Raw genomic sequence first — 19,439 nt, 5'->3', positions numbered from 1 at the left:
TCAAAGCCATCGTCTCTGTGAATTCCTGTCTCCGCCTTACCACTTTACCCAGCATCCTTTGTTCTTTTATCTTATTGTCCTCATTCTACCCAGGCATTTGTTGGTGGCCTTTATGTTGAACCTCACCAAAGAGCCACGGCCCTGAGTTATTCCTGCCCTCCATCTCTCCGACCAATTGTGCTTGTTGGGTTTCTGTCTGTTGTTATAAAATTTTGTAGCCTTTGAGGTAGGTGGCAAATGGAAAGACCACATGTGTACCTTGGGGGCTCTCAGAAGATCGTGTTTGGTCACTGAGAACAAAGTCTGGTTACCTTTGTTGGCAAATGTTCAGGGTGGTGAGCACCGCCGTGGCCTGGATATTGAAGAAAAGGATCTTGTGGGAGTTTGCTAGACTGCCGCACAAATCTCTCCAGCCAAGAGGCAGCACACACTGTGCTGGAGGTCAGAAGTTAAACTCAAAGTGCCATGGGGCCATGGTCCTCCAAAGGCCTCTGGAGCATTCTTCTTTGCCTCTTACAGCATCTAGTGGCACCAACCATTCCTTCCCTTGTGGCTGCATCGCTTCAGTCTCTGCCTCTCTCTGTATGATGTTTTTCTCATCATCATGTCTGCATCCTCTCCCCTTCTTAGAAAGATGCTCACCATCAGATTTAGGAAGCATCCTCAACCTGAGATTTCGTCATTCAATCTTTGACTAATTACATCTTCCAAGTCCCTGTTTTCCAATAAGGTCTTTCTTAAGCCTTCTGATGGACATGAGTTGAGGAGGGAGCACTGTTTACTCCACTATAGGAGCACTGATAGCTGTGTTTCAGAAGGAAGAATCAGCAGACACCACACAACCCAGGAATCCCACTCTTGTGTTTCAACCATGTAAAAACCCACCCAGAGAAATGGATAAACATCATCCACACAACAGAAAACAATTCAGCATTTAAAAGGCATGAACTTGGAGACCCTGGTAACTCCATCTCCAGAGTAACAGTCTCTGAGTTTCAACTTGTCTGGGGTTTCTCTGTCTTCTATGAAAGGTTAAGAATCAAAGGCAGGATTCTTACAAATGCTAACACAGTACCAAGTCCTCTGTTCCTGTTTGAGACTCTTGCAAATCCCAAATCATAATATGGAGAACCTGTGTGTGGTTTCTGGAGCTGGAGTGGCTGGAGGATGTGCTGTTAATCCCAGCTCTTGGGAGGCAGAGGCAGGCAGATCTCCATGAGTTCAAGGCCAGACTGGTCTACACAGTGAGTTCCAGGATAGTCAGGGATATACAGAGAGACCCTGTCTCAAAAAAAAAAAAAAAAAAAAAAAAAAAGGATCAGGCCAGCCTCCCAACCTGAACCCAATCTGTTCCCTCCTGTGGTTCAAGATGTGAGAGTTCTTTTCTTCTGCTTCTCCGCCTCCCAAGCCCTTTCTCCATTGTTGGAATCCTCCTTCTGCTCAGGGCTCAGCGTCCCTGTTGGGAGCCCTGCCAGCAGGCCATGAAGAGAGCAGCCTTCTTGTTCCACTTGACATTTCCTGTCTGATTTGTTGCTGACCTCCCTACCTAGCACTCCTGCCCTACAGGAATGGAGACATGCCCTCCCTTCTCCACCTCCTAACTCAGCAGCTCCTTTCCCAGGGGAATCTTAACTCATAGTAATGTCTCAGACCCAATTCTACAAGGATTAGAAGTGGTGCTGTTCTCTTACCCCTCAGGAGTGAGTGTCCTCACATGACCAACACAGTCTGGTGCTCTTCCATCCTCACACCCCTGGCTCCTTCCTGGATCCTGTAGCAGTGACAGCCTAGAAGTGTGGTCTAAACCCAAGGACAGCTTTCAGGGAGCGATGTTCCTGAAGTCCCTCCTCACTAAGACTGTAGCTCTTCCCCAAGGCAACCCCAGACTGGTAGGGACTGTGCCTGGCCACCTCTGTGACACTCTGGGTTTGATCCCTCAGTACCCCCCCCAAAAGCAAACCTTAAGTGGCTAAGAGAAGAAAGTTTTTTCTCATGTTTTATAGAACACTAGAGTTGACAACAATTCATTGGATTTTTAATGCTCCCAACACAGTGAAGTGATAAATATTTAAGATAATGATTATGTCACTACCACAGTTCTAATTACACAGTGTATATATGTATTAAAATGTTATACTGCGCCTCATAAATGTGTATGGCTATTATTTTCAATTAATTTTTTTTTCTTTGTAGAAAATCATGCTGAGTGTAAGCCCAGGAGTAAAACATTTTCACAGCATGCAGGAGTCCCTGAGTTTATACACACACACACACACACACACACACACACACACACACACTCACACACACACACACACACACACACGTATAGCATTATATATATTTGTACACAATATATTAAATATTTTACAAATAGTAAAAGGTAAAAGATTTATTTGATCTAAAGAGAAACCATAGTATTAAACATTTGAAACTTAGACAAAGGGCTGGGTATGTGGTCCAGTTGGGAGAGTGCTTCCCCAGCATGTGTTATGGCCTGACTTTTATCCCCAGCCCCAGATATCGTGGTGCAGGCTTAAAATCCCAGCACTGGAGAGGATCAGAAGTTCCAGGTCATCCTCAACCACATACATAGTAAGTTCAAGGCCAAGCCGGGCTCCATGAGACCTGTGTTTAGGAAAAAAACAACAGCTGGGCGGCAGTGGCACATGCCTTTAGTCCCAGCACTAGGGAGGCAGAGCCAGGGGGATCTCTGTGAGTTCAAGGCCAGCCTGGTCTACAGAGCTAGTCCAGGATAGTCTCCAAAGCTACAGAGAAACCCTGTCTCGAAACCCCCCCCCCAAAAAAAGAAGGGAGACCCCTAGGCAGCCATTGTGGGTTCACCACTGGAACAGCATTTCTCAGACCCTCTCAGGGCTGACCCCCTTGCCTTCAAGTCACTTTGCTGCTCCCTGCTGGTGGTGGAAAACTTTTCCCTTCCGCCTAACCAAAGGCCTAATGATGCTGTCCACCAGAGCCTCTCTAGAGAAACGTTGCTGTTTACCCAGCATTCCGGTCAATCCACCCAGCCTTAATATCCCTAAAGCCTGGGGCCAGCGGAACATTTGATGAGGATTAAATAAAAGCAGCTCGCCTCCCACTGCACTGCCAGATGGGGCTCTGATTCTGCTCCAAGACCAAGGTCAGTTCAAGAGTGAGGCTGGGGCCATTTCTTCCCCGGGGACTCCCAGCACTAGCAGTCAGTTCTCTAGGCACCCCACCTCAGCAATTGTGGGTTAGACCCTGGAGTCTGGGCCGAACTGTGCAGCTATTATGGGATAGGATTCTTCTTTGCCTCCTGTCATGAAGCAGTCAAACTCTTCGGTCTAGTTTGAGCACCCTTGTTATAGGCTCACAACCACATGTAACTCCAGCTCTAGGGCATCCGAGGCCTCCTTCTGACCTCAGCTACACTCGTGTGCACATACCCTCACACAGACACAACACATACATATCATTTGGAAAGGGGGATGGGAGATGTCAAGCACTGACTCCTAAAAATTGTCCTCTGACCTCCACACATGTTTAGGCACATGTACCTGACTACATCCTAAGACTTACACAAAATAATATTTTAAAGGCCATAAAAATACATTGTCTTAGGTATCACAAAGAATGTAGGAGTGACCTCTGCATATATGTTATGGTTGTGTAGCTTGGTGTTCTTGTGGGACTCCTAACAGTGAGAGCAGGGGCTGTCTCTGACTCTTTCGCCTGCTTTGGGGGCCCTCTTCCTCCTACTGGGTTATCTCATCCAGCCTTAATATGAGGGGATGTGCCCAGTCTTATTGGAACATGATATGCCATGTTTGGTTGATATTCCTAGGAGGCCTGCTCTTTTCTGAAGGGAAATTGAAGAGGAGTGGATCTGGGGAGAGGGCAGGAGTTAGGAGGGACTGGGAGGAGAGAAGTGGGGAGAACTGTGGTTGGGATACACTATGAGAGAATAAAAAAATTAAAACAACAGCTCATGTCAGGTATATAGAACGTAGACATAACTGAAATATATACGATACCTTCAGTGAACACAGTTAAAAATCTGCTCTCAAGCTGGGTGCGGTGGAGCACACCTTTAATCCCAGCACTCAGGAGGCAGAAGCAGGTGGATCTCCGTGAGTTCAAGGCCAGCCTGGTCTGCAGAGTGAGTTCCTGGACAGCCAGGGCTGTTACACAGAGAAACCCTGTCTTGAAAAACAAACAACAACAACAGCAATCTGTTCCCAAACCCCAGAGCAGGAATCACAAAGGGCATCAGCACCTAGAGTTCAGGGGCAGGGGCAGACATAGTTGGGTCTTGGTCTCTGTTCTCTGAGCTTCTTGCCCATCTCTTCATTTCTCAGAGATCCTCTCTGAATGTATTTGGTTTTCTAGTGATTTTTTTTTTCTAGTTCAAGATGAAGTCTAATGTGACCAACACAAAGAATGTCGTCTCTATGGAGGATCTTAGGATCACATGGTGAAGAAGTTCCTAGACACTGGTGCAAAGTCTTGATTTAATTCCCTGATTAGGACAGCATTTGAGATGCAAGAGAAATATGACGGAGGTGAGCCCAGTAGGCTCAGTTACCTATAAACACTGTGAGTTCCCAGGTCTCTGCTCCTCCAAAGGACTGGGCACCTGGGGCTCAGATCTGACTCAAGATAACATTTTAACTAATTCGGGTTTTGTGTTTTCTCCACTACTTTCACTGTCAACTAGAATATGAACTTTCTACACCACATGTTCTGAACCCAGGGTTGAAACACTTGCATAGGGCTCAGGAGTGGCGGCACCTGTGGCATCTGCGGGACCTTGGGGGACAGTGTTGGGAGGTGACTTGTACTCTAATTATGACATCCTTTCATCTGTAAACTGTAAAAGTTTTACCAAACTGTTGCCGTATTGAAACATGGAATTTAGGGAAAACTAAATCTATATTCATGGTCTAGGATCCCTCATATTTGACCTCAGAATAAACTAGCTCTTAATGGGGAAAAAAAAAAAAGATGTAGGAATGCTTTAGTTTGCAGGAAGATGTAGACTTTTGCAGATGCTGTGCCATTTATGTGAGGGACTGAGGCATCTTTGAGATTTGATATGGAAGGACAGCTGCAATTTGATAACATGTGGATCACGTGTTCTGTCTCATTATTTGATTGACTCTTGTTTTAAATCCAGTCTTCTCAGAATACCAAGTCCCCCAAGACCTTATCTTCCATACTTGAGAGGTCCACTCTGGAATACATAGTAGGGACTTAGTAAATATTTGCCAATCCTCTGAAGGATTGTCTCGATCAGAGTAACCTGTGAGCAGGTCTATGGGGGATTATCTTGATGGTCTTAGTTGATGTGGAAAGACCCAGCCTGAAAGTGAGCAGCGCCATGTCCTGGTTTGGGGCCCTGGACTATGTACCGTAAGAAGGCGAGCTGGGCACTGAGCATGCAGGATTGAGAGCTGGGCACTGAGCATGCAGGATTGCAAGCTGGGCACTGAGCGTGCGTGCGTGCATTCTCTCTGCCGCTGATGGTGGCTGTGATGTGAGTAGCATCTTCCAGCTCCTCACGCCATGTTTCTCTGCAGTGATGGACTGTCAGTTGGAGAGGTGGACTATAAATTGGAATCATGAGCTAACGGAAACCCCCTCTTCCCGAAGTTGCTGACCGTCAGGGTATTTTATCGCGGTGATAGGAATGAGATTGGGGCAAGAGCGAGGCACTAGTAAAACAGCCTTTCTGCTGCCAGCATGCCTCCTCACCGGCCTTTCTCGGTATGTCTTCATTAATCACATCCCAGGTGCGAAAAATCTCGTAGACGAGCACAGCAGCTTGGCCAGGCCTCTCTGTCTTTTCTACTGTATCTGAAGCGTAAAATGAGGTGACGGGGAGATTTTTCTCAAAGTCCCTACCCATCAGCCATCTCTGCCCTGCCTTCTCACATAGCTTCAGTGTACTACAGGAAGATCGAAATCCAAACAGTTACAACCTGGGGCCTCCCCCTTTTTTCCTACTTACACCTCAATTAAAATAATAATAGTAATAATAATAATAATAAATACAATTTATTTTGGGGGATATGTTTATGTTTACAGAGATTGTGTGACAGTACAGAAAGTTCTCATCTAAGCTTAGAAAAAGTGTCTCTCTTTAGGGAGAGGAGATTAAACCCAGGGTCTCAATCATGTTAAGAAAGCATGCTAGAAGCCAGGTAGTAGTGGCACATGCCTTTAATCCCAGCATTTGGGAGGCAAAGGCAGGCAGATCTCTGTGAGTTCGAGGCCAGCCTGGTCTGTAGTCTGATAGTCTGAAGGTTTCTCCAGTCTCACTCGGCCCCTCGGTCCCACGTAACTCTGGTTCCGCCTGGCCCCTCAGTCCCTCAGCCGCTTATAAAATAATCATTCAGAGGCTTAACATTATTTATAAACTTTATGGCCTATGGCAGGCTTCTTGCTAGATAGATCTTCATCTTAAATTAACTCATTTCTATTAATCTATGCTTTGCTACTTCGCTGTGGCATTACCGGTGTGCCGGCATCTTGCTGCTCCTTGGGCGGCGGCTAGCCGTCTCCTCTGCCTCTTCCTTTCTTCTTCCTGTCTCTCTCTTGGATTTCCTGCCTGGCTATAACCTGACTCACCATAGGCCAGAGCAGCTTCTTTATTAACCAATCATAGCAACACATATTCACAGCATACAGAAAGACCATCTCACAGCACTGGTCTATAGCAATAGTTCCAGGACAGCAAAGTGTTTATGAACTATTTCCAATAGGCCTCAACCACCATCACCCTCCCCCTCAAAAAAAAAAAAAATCAAAGTCTAGAAATAAAACTAAAGGATGTAAAGATCTCAGAAGATGGCCCTGTTGAAGGAGAAATCCAGACTGCCAGGAACAGAACCCATTCCGTGTTTATGGACAAACAGCAATAGGAAGGAGTCCAGGACACCCTCCTCAGTCGGGACCATGTGACACAAAGCAGTTGATCACACAGATCCATCCTCATTTCCTTGACCGTTCTCCCACAGTGAGACGTGCAAGCTTGAGCCCCGCCCCCAGCTTCTTTCTTTCTCCCCTTGGGATTACATTGTTGAAAATCTTCATATATAAATCTTTTCAGCTCTGTTTAGGGGTCTTCCCTTAAGACAAATTCTCAAAGTGTACACCTTCTAAAGTGGGGTGTGTGTGTGTGTATGTGTGCGCACATGTGTGTGTGCATGTGGAGGCCAGAGATCAACATTAGATATCTTCCTCAACTACACTGACTCGTTCTTTAGACTTATGGAGTACATAGGAGCTTCTCTTAAAACCTTGAACACTAGAAAATATACTGTTCCTTGGAAACTTTGGCTCCTTGTCGTCTCATACCTGAAGATGTTGACCTCGTGGCATTTCCCGTGTTCAGACACTAGAAACCTACCTGAAGTATTGACTGCAAAGCTGAAGTCATGCAGACTTCCTCACATGTGATATTTCAGGGGCTTTGGCACAAATAAAGCATCTTATTAACAAAAGAGCCCAGAGATTGTACAACGGTTGCTCCTAATAGAACACCTGAGCCACTGAGGCAGGGATGAATGAACACCAAGTCTTAAGGGCATGCTCAGTGGTGGCTACCAGAACATATGTTTTATGAGTAGCCAGAGGATAGCAAGACTCCAGGGTCATCTTTCTGGAAAGAAGCAGAAAGCACTTGGGGCTGGTGATCGTCTTCTCAGATGACTTTCATCATGGGGGAGCCTAGCTGTAGAGCCAGGAGCCATGCCCTCCAATCTGGACTTCACTGGGGACTGACTATATGACCTTACACTTTTGAACCTAGATTTTTCTTATCTGAAAACTGGGAATAATAATAGAGTTTTATTCCTGCCTCCTCTCCCTAGGTTTCCAATCTGTTCACGTCCTTCTTCTATAGCACATTCTTTATTCTGCCTTGTGTTTTGGGGAATAGCCTTGGTAACTTTTCAAGGGCAGGAATCCAGCCCTCACTGTCCCTGTAGCCCTCGAAGCCAGTCACAGCACCTGCATGCAATGAGTTTGTCCTCTGGGGCCCAAGCAGAAGGCAGAAAGCACAGTTATTTGAACAGGAGGAACGTAATATCAGGAGTTATTAATATCTGGTAGAAGCAACTACCACGATGGGACAAGAACATAAAGGTTACTCTAGAGCTGAGAAAGAAATACCCAAGGAAGGACAAACTTTGAAAGGGCCTCTCTCCATGGCTAAGGTGCCAGATACTGACACCCCTGGAAAAGGTGTGGCTGTCAACCCCAAGATGGCAGAGGAGTTCCCCAGCTGGGTGCCAGGCACTGAACAACAGAACGTCTTCTGGGACACGGGCAAGGTGAGGGTAGAGGCTAGGTGCGCCAAGGGAGTTGGCACACACTACCAATGCAAGGCTAAAATGCACACAGTGCCTGCATCAGGAGGGCCAGAGCAAAGTGGTTCCTGGGCCCACTGCCAAGGCTGCAAGGTCATTGAGTAACTGCCCTCCAGGCACACAGCAAGGCAGAACAACATCTCTTCCCACAGACTGTACATACACCCTCCAGGAGCCAAGCCTGAAGAGGCTCACCTTTTCCCCAATAATGTCCCCACATTGCCCTCTATTGACAGTGCTTTAGTAGTACATGCTCTAGAGGGGAAATGCTCACAGGGTCCTATCCTTAGAACCTGAGAAGCAATAATGTGATCTGACAGTGATTTTTTCTTAAGTTCTATTTGCAGTCGGGGAAATGGTTCAGTCAATAAAGTACTTGCCACACAAGCAAGAGGACCGGAGTTTACATCCCCCCAGCACCCCCATAAAAGCCAGGTGTGATGGCACCCATGTGTAATCCCAGCATTTGGGTGGGGGTGGCAGAGATAGGAGGATCCCTGGAGCTCACTGGCCAGCCAAAAGCCAAATGGATGAGATCCAGGTTCAATGAGAGACCCTGCCTCAGAAGATGGGGTTGAAGGGCTGAGGCGATAGCTCAGCAGGTAAAAGCGCCTGCTACGTAAGAATGAGAACCTGGGTTAAACCCCCAGCACCTAAGTCATTAGGCAAGCATGGCCATGTGCTCCTGTAACTCCAGCTGTGAGGGGGCCTGGAGACAGGAGGATCGCCAGAGCTTGTAATCCACCAGCCTAGTGCCAGGATCAGTGAGAGACCCTATCTGAAGGGAATAAGGCCAAGAGTGATAGAGCTGGATGCGTGACATCCTCCACAACATATGCATACTCTCACAACACACACACATACACACACACACACACACACACACACACACCACACACACACACACACACACACACACACGCTAACTTAATCTTTAAAAAATATAAAGTTGATAATGAAAGACATCTGATATAAGTCTCCAACTCTGTCTCTCTCTGTCTCTCTCTGTCTCTCTCTGTCTGTGTGTGTGTGTATGTGTGAGATGTGACATTGTATAATTAATGACTTAAAGCCACACAGCTTGCCAATGACTCTCTAACACCTGCCTACTTCCCTTTCTTTGAATACCATACATTATACCAATAAATGTCAAACCTCTTTGCGTCTTCTGTAATTTACTGTCTAGAAAGCCCCATCCCCTCAGGAGTTCTGTTCTGTCTTCCTTCTCCTCTTGGCTTACACTTGAGAAAGAGTGAGAGACTGACTTTGATTCCCACAATCCTTCATTTCACGACTGATTTCTCCACTCAGACCCGAGTGGTTTTGCCCACTGTCTGTTTCGTTACAAGGCAATCCACCTGCCCATCCCAGACAGTAGGCGTGCCCAGAAGCACAGGACTGCAAGAGGCACTGGCAGGAACCTGGGTTAACCTAAAATCCAAGCTTTCTGCACCTTTGAGGAATTGCCACAGGCATCTCAGGGTAGGCTGGAAGTTCATGTTGCCTGACCAGTCAGGCCTCTAAACCTACTAGAAGAGTAAGGCAGTTGGAGGGATGAGGAGACAGCTCATTGGGTGAAATGGTTACTGATCCCCAGCACCAACATAAAAAGTGTAGGTGGAGTTTTCCTGTGTCCCGCCCAGTCCGCAGCCACTCAGATCCAAGAAAAAACACAAAGGCTTATATTAATTAAAACTGCTCAGCCATTAGCTCAGGCTAACTACTGACTAGCTCTTACACTTAAACTCAGCCCATTTCTGTTAATCTATATATCACCATGTGTTCCGTGGCTTTACCTGTGTGCCATTACATGCTGCTCCCTGGACTGTGGGCTGGCGTCTCCCACTCAGCCTTCCTCTTCCCAAAATTCTTCTTGTCTGCTTATCCCACCTATACTTCCTGCCTGGCTACTGGTCAATCAGCGTTTTATTAAACCAGTGCACAAAAGCGTTATCCCACAGCAAAAAAGTTTGTGTGTGGTGGCATGGAGTGCTGGGAGATGGAGGCAGGAGGATCCCAGCAGCTTACTGGCCATGCCTGTCTAGCTCCAGATTCAGCGAGACACTCTGTCTTGAAAATAAAGGGAGAGTGATAGAGGCACTCTGGCTTGCACACTTCATTCATGGCCACTTGCACATGCACACCAAGAAAGAGGAAGAAGGAAAGAGCAGAGACAAGCGATAGAGCAAATGGCGAACTTGGCAGATGGGTTCCAGGATGACCACTGGGCTAAAATGGCCGCCTGACTCGGGTGACGTGCCCTCGCACACTGCGCCTCTGTAGGGTGAGCTAATAGCAAACGTTGTGCATCAAGACCATGTTGGTAGGCATCAGCCACCTTGTTCTTACAAAATAGCCCATCCTCTGTAGAAGAGTGTGTTGGGATTGGTGGTCACGGATGAGCCCCTGCAGTGAGGTGGGGTGCGGGGACGTCCTCTAAGGGTAAAGTGGCTTTTCAAACCTTATCTGCTTCCTGTCCTTCAGGAACTGCCTCGTCGCTTTAGACCACAACATGGTTGTGTGTATGTATGTGTGCGTGCCTGTGTGCATGCAGACCAAAACATGGGCGTGTGTATGTATGTGTGCGTGCCTGTGTGCATGCAGACCAAAACATGGACGTGTATGTATGTATGTGTGCGTGCCTGTGTGCATGCAGACCAAAACATGGGTGTGTGTATGTATGTGTGTGTGCCTGTGTGCATGCAGACCAAAACATGGGCGTGTGTGTATGTATGTGTGCATGCCTGTGTGCATGCATGCATGATGTCCTAGGCCAAAAGAACCTAACCAAGCTTTACCCTGTTCGCTTACCAATGAAATCACACTCTTAAGTGATCATAAAAAAATACACGTTTGAATTGGGGATGTGGCTCAGTTGGTATCATGCTTGCTTAGTGTACATGAGGCTGGGCTCAGTCCTAAGAACCTTGTAAGGCCAGGCCTGCTGATGCCAGTCTGTAATCACAATACTGGGAAGGGGAGGTAGGAAGATCAGAAGTTCAAGGTTGTATCTGGCAGCCTGGGCAACAGTGAAACCCTGTCTCAAAAAAGAAAGAAGAAGAAAAAAAAAGCTGTGTGTGATGGCACACCCCTTTAGTCACAGCACTTGGGAGGCAGAGGCAGGTGGATCTCTGTTAGTTCAAGGTCAGTCTACATAGTGAATTCCAGGATAGCCAGGGCTACACAGAGAAATCCTGACTTTAAAAAAAAAATGTTTAACAGTAGGCAAATGAAAGGGTTTGTGGTTTCTTCTCCTCTTTGCTTATCTCTGTTTTCTGCAATGAGAACGTATTTGTGAATTAAATCCATATGAAAAGCTAATGAGGGGCTGGTGAGCCGGCTCAGCAGGTAAAGGCACTTGCTGCCAAGCCTGACAATCTGAATTAGATCCCCACGACCCACTTGGTGGAAAGAGAGCCGACTCCAGCCGCTTGTCCTCTGACCTCCACGTGGGTACCATGGCATGCATACACACACAGATAGATAAATGCAATGAACTTCCTTTAAATCCACGAAAAGGCACACACGTTTTTCTCCTCCTAGTCTTGGGCTGGTCCTCTGCTCTATGTCTGCATTCTCACCAGACCCTCCCAGCCTCTGCTCAGATGAGCTGCCAAAACTCAGCAGTTTTCAATTTTTTGGAAGAGATTTTTGGAAAAGCTTTATTTCCTCCTTCTTGAACTTCTAAAAACAGCCCACTTTTTCATCTACCCCTCAGCATGCGGTGACAGATGCTACACCTGCCTCTGACGTGACAAAACCTAAGTGAGGAATACAAGCCTGCCATGATTCTCGCACTTTCTGTGGCAGGCAAAGCTAGGGGTGTGGGGCCACGGGAAGATGCGCTGTGGGGTGTCATCTTGCCTCAGGCATCCTTGTCCTAGCCACAGGCACACAGCAAGATCTCATCCGCTGACCTTTGATGTGTTGCTCTGTCCTTTCAGATTTTTGACAATGAAGCCAAAGACCTGGAAAGAGAAGTGTGTTTTATCGATATAGCCTGTGATGAAATTCCGGAACGCTACTACAAAGAATCTGAGGTAAGTGATCAAAGTGGAAGAGTTATGTGTCCATCCATCCATCCATTCATCCATTCTTTCATTCCACAGTGATTTGTGAAGCACTTCCTACCCTAGGACCCTTCCATCTAGCTTTATGTTTACTTGGTATAGTATTGACATCTTGCTGGATTCTTGAAGGTTGATTTTTTTTTTTTTAATTTAATGTGTGTAGATGTTTTCTGTCTACCAAATGCATGCAGTGTCTGCAGGGGCCAAAAGAGGGCATCAGATCCCCCGAAGCTGTAGTTATTGATGGTTGTAAGCTGCCATGGGGGTGCTGGAAATTGAACCCAGATGCTCTGGAAGATCAGCCAGCACTCTTGAGAGCTTGTTTGGAGGTTCTAGCAGGGGAGCGCAGCTACTCGTATACCCTTGACCGAAGACCGAAGACTGGTCCTCCTCTATGTGGGGAAGGTCGTCCTCTTTGATCGAGCTCCCAGCTTCAGGAGGGACACACATGGGGCGGTGAGGGAGGAAGGGGACACCTGCCTAGCCAGCCAAATCAGCCGAATCAACCCTGGTGATCAATGGGGTGACAGATGTCGCAGCCAGATCGCCCTCACATCCCAGCCAGCACTCTTAACCACTGAACCATCTCTCCAGCCATCACTGGGCTATTTAATGCAAGCCTCCAAATGAAGTCCTCGAGCCCATCACTAAACCACCCCCCAGCCCCCCTCCCCTGCCACTCCCAACTCTGTCACCATCCCACTTGACATCGGGACCCCTGGGGCTAAGCATTCAACACGCTGGCTTTTCTGAACACAGCAGCCTGTCTGTGTGAGGACGCAGACAGCATTTCATTTCTGCCTTTGGAATTTAACATAAAGAAAATCCTCAATCAAGCCTCAAAACTTTGATGGCTCCTGTTGGCCCAGAAACCCTCCTCTCAAAATAGCAGGCACCTTCCTGAGGGCTTCTCTTCTTAGCAGAGAACACATGAACCAGAACATCTTCCCCTCTGGCGCGTCCCCTACCAGAACCTGCCCTCTGTCTTGCAGCTCCCCCTTTATGTCGCTGTTGGTGCCAGTCATCATTTATATCCTGTTAGTGTCTTATTAGTGGCTGCTGATGGAACTTGAGTGACCCAGCCCTGGGATGACAACAGACACAGGGCTATTTTTGTTTAGCTACATGCAGCCATTCATAGTATGTTTAGACACAGGACCCCAGACTTGTCCTTGAACTATAACACATGGATCTTGAAGCTCTTCCCTCGGATTCATTAAGGCTGACTGAAGATGTCGTAAACCCAATGAAAGTAAATTCTGGGATACTAAGATGGTTGTGCAGTTAAAGGTGCTTGCAGCCAAACCTCGACACCCTGAGTTCAATCCCCGGGACCTGCATGTTGGAAGTACAAACAGACTCCCACAAGTTATCCTCTGATCTCCACACACACACACACATAAGTCAGTAAATAAATAAATAAGTACATAAAGAAATGTTTTAAAAAATCTTAAGCATGAGTTCCAGTAGGTTACACACTGGACTGTCTTGTGGTTTAGATCTTTACCTCCCTACTGGGGGACTTGTTTGGCTAGAAAAGCCTTACTTGGTTTTAACAGCTACCAACCTGATTCGCTGCAGGCTGGAGTTCATGGGCTTTGGTCCCTCAAAAGGCTGGGGAAAGGCCATTTTGAGTCACTCTCTGTCACATGCATTCATCCAAAGCCTAAGCATATTGGTGTCGTCGACTTTATTAATAGACTCTCTAGCCAACCACACCTGTGTGCTTTAAGGAAAACAAAGTTGGGGCTGGAGAGATGGCTCAGCAGTTAAAAGCCCTGATTGTTCTTCCAGAGGACCAGGGTTCTATTCCAGTACCCACATGTGCTGGCTAACCCCCCTCTGTTGTAACTTCAGTTACAGGTCTGACGCCCTCTTCTGGCCTCTACAAGCACTGCATGCATGTAAAGTATAGACATGCATGCTGACAAAACACCCAGACACATAAAATAATAAATAAATCTCAAAAAAAAAAATTAAAGATATGTTTTTGTATGCTTGGGAGGTCGAGGCAGGAAGACTTTGGGGACGGCCTGGATATTATAAATAGAGCTTTTCTCAATCACACCAGAAGTGGGAGGCAGAAGGGAAGCAGGAGTAGGGGGTGAATACGTGAAATGAAAAGGAAACTTTTGGGGTTTTGTTAGTTTTTTCTTGCATTTTGTGGCATATTGTACATGCCATAGCAAACATGTGGAGGTCAGAGAAAACTTTTTCATCTGTTTTGTTTTGTTTTTGAGACAGGGTCTTAGCCCTGGCTTTTATTATGGTTTAGTATGTATATGTACATGATTATGTGTGTTGAAGGACAGAGGTTGAGAACTGGTATCTTCCTCAATCCCTCTTGTCCTGATTTTATTTTTAAGATTCGTTTCTGTTACATTTTTAAAGTGTGTGTGTGTGTGTGTGTGTGTGTGTGTGTGTGTGTGTAAGTGACTGGAGTCCAGAAGAAAGCATCAGATCTGGAGCTGGAGTTACAGGTGTGTGTGAACCATCTGACATGGGTGCTAGGAACTGAACGCAGGTCCTCTGGAACTGTACATAACCACTGAGCCATCTCTCCAGCCCTCTGCTTTGATCGCTCGCTGAACCTGGAGCTCACTGATTTGGCTGGTCTAGCTGGCTAGCAAGTCCTCTTGTCTTTATCTCCTCAGACTTATGGTGACTGGATGAGCCTCTGTGCCCGGCTCTTCTACGTGGGTGCTGAGGATTCAAACTCAGGCCTTCCCGTTTGTGTGGCCAATACTTTCCCAGCTGAACCATCTCCCCAGCGCCTGAGCCTCTTTCAAAGCTCAGCTCAAACTGACTTCCCTTCAGTGAGCTTTCCTGAGGACATGTCCCCCGAAACGACTCTCTAGCCCCTGACTTGCAGATCACGCTACTTCTGCTAATGGTTTTAGGTCACATTAGCCCATGCTAGCTCACAGCCATCGCACAGATGAGAGCTTACTTCTCCAGTCTCGTATTTCACCAGCTACTTCAATACCAGCTCCAGCTCCGATGCTCACTCAACAGCTGTTGAAGGAGTGAGTGAAGGCCACGGGCTTTGTTTTCCCTTCTACCAGCAGTAATTTCCGAGCAATTGCCTTCCAAGAGAATGGATCTGTCGCCATTAAACCACCAGTTATGAATCAGAGTTCTTTTTCCTTAACCTGAGACTTGCTGCCTTCTGGGCTTTTCTTCTGTTCATCCTGGCAGCTTCATAAGTAAGAACCCGTACAGAAAGCAGAGTGTCAGTGTTGGTGGGCTGAAGCTGGCGGGAGGTCTCTTTGGTATGGGAGATCAGGGGGCTTTAGGAGGGGCCTCATTTCTGATGCTGATAAATCCAGATCAGGTTTTTCTGGGGCGTGCATCTCCATCAGGATACTGCTCCACACACTGTCACCCAGGCCCAAGGAGGGAGTCGAAGTTTTCTTTCTCTTTTCCCATTCCCCGCCGGAAGCCCCTAGCCACACAATTAGGAATGCCCCTCTCATTAAGGTGACCAGAGCTAAGAATTTTCTGCTGGTTGGCTCCTACCTATCAGCCCTCTTGCCACCAGTAACCAGGGTTCAAAGGGATACTTAGGGACTCAGGATCAGCTGATGGCCCTGCCTGAGGCTTTGCTCAGTTCTCATCTTGCAGGGTCCCTGTCACCTACCAAATCCATGGCCTGAGTGGCAGCTCCCAAGCCTCTTGAACTCAAGCTTCATTCTTTTTTAACTTTATCTGTGAGTTTATTTGTGTGTGTGTGTGTGTGTGTGTGTGTGTGTGTGTGTGTGTGTGTGTGCCACATGTGTGCAGATGCCTGTGGAGGCCAGAAGAGGGCATCAGATCCCTTAGGGCTGGAATTGCAGGCAGCTATGAGCCACCTGAAGTGGGTGACAAGCAACAAATGTTCATAACCACTGAGCCATCCTTCCAGCCCCTCTGTTCTTATATCAATTAGAGGGTCCTGAAGAGCAATGCTGTTGTGTTTCCCTTTTAATCAGAGCAGAGAGATGGCTCCATGGGTAAAGTGCTTCCTCTGCAAGCACAAGAAACTGAGTTTGGATCCCCAGAACCCAATAAATGCCAAATGTTCCTGTGGTAGCATATGTCCATAACCACAATGCAGGGAGAAGAGACGGGCAGATCCCCAAAACTCACTGGCCAGCCAGGAGAGACGATCAGTGAGTACCAAGTGCTGTAAGGTATAGAGTATTCAAGGAAGACACCCAGCATGGACCACTGGCCTCCGCCTGCACACACACACACACACACACACACACACACAACCAGTGTGAATTTGGAACGTCAGAGAGAGCACCTCTATTAAGCCTCACAGACACAGAGATACAACTGTCTATGGAATTCAGAAAGTTCTTTGTACCAAGTCACATGCCCGGGTCTGTCCGTGCTAGCAAAGCCGCAAATAGGGTGAAGATGAGCTCTCCACAGTCTGCACTCGCTATGAGGTTGATACATGGCTCCTTGCTTCTGCCAAGATTTCCATCCTGACTCTCTGATGCTCTGCCAAGATTTCAAGGTGAAGATTGCAGTGGAGGAAAAAGAAACTGTGCAGAGGACACAGGCCAAGAGACCCATCCATAAAGCTGAGGTGGCAGTTTCAGGGGTATAAGAACCGAACCTCACTTCCAGCCTGCAGAACTGGTCCATCCCGGGCAGTCTCAAAGTCAAGTTCACAGAGATCTCATATGAGGCAGATAATGTTGACCAATATTGCATGTGGTTCTCTTGCCTAATCATTTGGCGTGTTGGTTCATAGGCTTGACTTCCATCATGACTGCGCCCAGAGAAAACAGTACATGTATTGGCTCCTCATTGATGCCCTGGCAGCTCCAACCCTACCTGCAGGGAAGGCCCATCTTTTAAATTTTCAGATATGCGTCCGTACAAAGGGGCAGGGGGAGAAAAAATAGAGTTCCCTAGTCAAGGAAGTGGAGGACGAGCCGGGCATGGTGGTGAACCCTCTAATCCCAGCACTCAAGAGGCAGAGGCAGGTGGATCTCTGTGAGTTCAAGGCCAGCCTGGTCTACAGAATGAGTTCCATGACAGCGAGGACTACATAGAGGAAACCCTGTCTCAAAAAAGGAGAAGGAAAGAAAGAAAGAAAGTGGAGAGGGATGGTGACGATTTTGTTGTTTTGGTTGCTTGTTTGGGTTTTTATGGTTTTGTTTTATTTCGAGATTTATTTTCTTTTATGTGTATGAGTGTTTTGCCTGCATGTATGTATGTGGTCACATATGTGCAGTGCCCAGCGGGGCTGGAAGAGAGCATTGGATCCTTTAGAATTGGAGTTACAGAGAGTTGTGAGCTCCCATATGGGTGCTGGGAACTAAACTCAGGTCCTCTGCAAGAGCATCAGGTACTCTTAACTGCTGAGCATCTCTTCAACTCTCTGCTACCTTTTGAGCTTGACTTTCTTGTTACAGATGAAGGAAATTTCTCTCCTTGTCATCTTAGAGAATGTGAAAGTGTTCGTCTTACTGGTGATAGAGTTTAATCCTTTTAGTGGGCAAATTTAGATTTTGAACTTGAATAATGATGAAGAGTTACACAGGGCTCAGCCTTTGAGAGCATTTGTTGTTCTCATAGAAGACTCAAATCCAGTTCCCAATACCCACATCGGACAGCTCACAATTGCCTTCAACTCCAGCTCCGGGGAATCTGATGCCCCCTTCTGTCTTCCACAGGCACCTGCATGCATGTGCATACACACATACACACACTTCCAGACACACACATGCACATACACATAAGTAAATAAATACAAAGAAGGAAAAAAGAGTCACGTAAGGCTGTTCTAGCAAGATGGCCCCTCATGTGGTACAGTAGAACATGTGACAGGGAAGAGAGCTCTTCAGACGGTATTTGATTTAGGCCTTTCTCCTTGGACTGAGGGGATTCTTAGAACTCAGTCTCCAGCTCCCTGGGTTGTAGTCTCCCTGGCCCTGTACAGCCTTGGTGGCTTCTTCATCATTCGCCACAGTTGAAAATGTCTGTTGACTCCCTCTTAAGAGAGAAGATGAGAACAAAGAGAGACACATCTGACTTTTCCACTGACTGTCAAGAGTGAGAGATTCAATGCTGTTTGCTAAGGACAGGCCCCCAGAAAGGGAACAGCAACACCAGTTGAGTAAATATTGCCATCCATAGCTGTTCCCTTCCAAACCTCTGGGCTCTCTCAAATTAAAAATATTTTCATTTGCATCTGCACCTCGGCGGTTGGGAGTGCTAAAGGTTTTCAGTTATCTCTCCAAAGGGCCGTGTTGGATGTAGCTACCTTATGCTTGGACACATGGTTAAGTTCAATTTATTGTTGTATTGTTATTGCCCCCCCCCCCCCGCCCCACATACCATGTTTCATTCCAAGAGGAACACAGATGTTTGGGGATGGGTTCCCAGTGTCCCTTGGGTAACAAGAGGAGTCACAATTTGCTCCATGTGGGGAGAAGAGAGAAATGCCCATGGTCGCAGTGGTCCCCTGTGAGAATCTTGGGATTGGGGGCAGGAAGCCAGCAAAGGAGAGATATTGAAGGGAAGGGTCCCCAGCAGCTGCTGCATGGCTGGACTTGGAGCCCTGCCATTACCAGGGTCTGCTTGACAATGGTGCTGTTAGAGTCCAAGACGGGGCTGGGGTGTGGCTCAGTGGCGTGGTGTTTGTCTGTCTAGCATGTGCAGAGCCCCTGGTTTCGTGCCTAGCATAGAAGGAAAGAGGGAGGGAGGGAGGGAGGGAGGGAAGAAATAAGGAAGGTAGCTCTTGATGATTACCTCTAGACAAAGGAAGGGAGGAAGGGAGGGAGGGAGGGAAGGAAGAGAAGGGAAGAAAAGAGGAAAAGAAGGCAGGTAGGCAGGCTGGTCAGTCTTGGTAGTCACCTCTGGACATAGCCTGAGCAGTCAGTCTTAGCCCTGAGAACATGTCTCGCATAGATTTGCTCACCTGCTTCTTCAGCAGCTGGAACAACTAACTAGGCAGATGTCGTTTCCCCAGGGGTCAACATAGGCGATCCTGTGCTACATTGCAAGTTTGAGA

The 19,439-nt window shown here is 47.2% G+C and overlaps 1 protein-coding gene across 1 annotated transcript in view; it reads left to right on the top strand.

The window, feature by feature from the left end:
- The window catches only part of Pitpnc1 (phosphatidylinositol transfer protein cytoplasmic 1), a 270,345-nt gene that overhangs the window by 223,217 nt on the left and 27,689 nt on the right, over nucleotides 1-19,439 (top strand). The window contains exon 6 of the mRNA XM_059272012.1: nucleotides 12,299-12,394. Within this exon, the coding sequence (XP_059127995.1) occupies nucleotides 12,299-12,394 (96 nt within the window). The remainder of the gene's footprint in view (nucleotides 1-12,298; nucleotides 12,395-19,439) is intronic.

The sequence above is a fragment of the Peromyscus eremicus genome, chromosome 8a (genome assembly GCF_949786415.1).
Source record: "Peromyscus eremicus chromosome 8a, PerEre_H2_v1, whole genome shotgun sequence".
Classification (NCBI taxonomy): domain Eukaryota; kingdom Metazoa; phylum Chordata; class Mammalia; order Rodentia; family Cricetidae; genus Peromyscus; species Peromyscus eremicus.
This window is presented reverse-complemented; position numbering and strand designations above follow the sequence as displayed.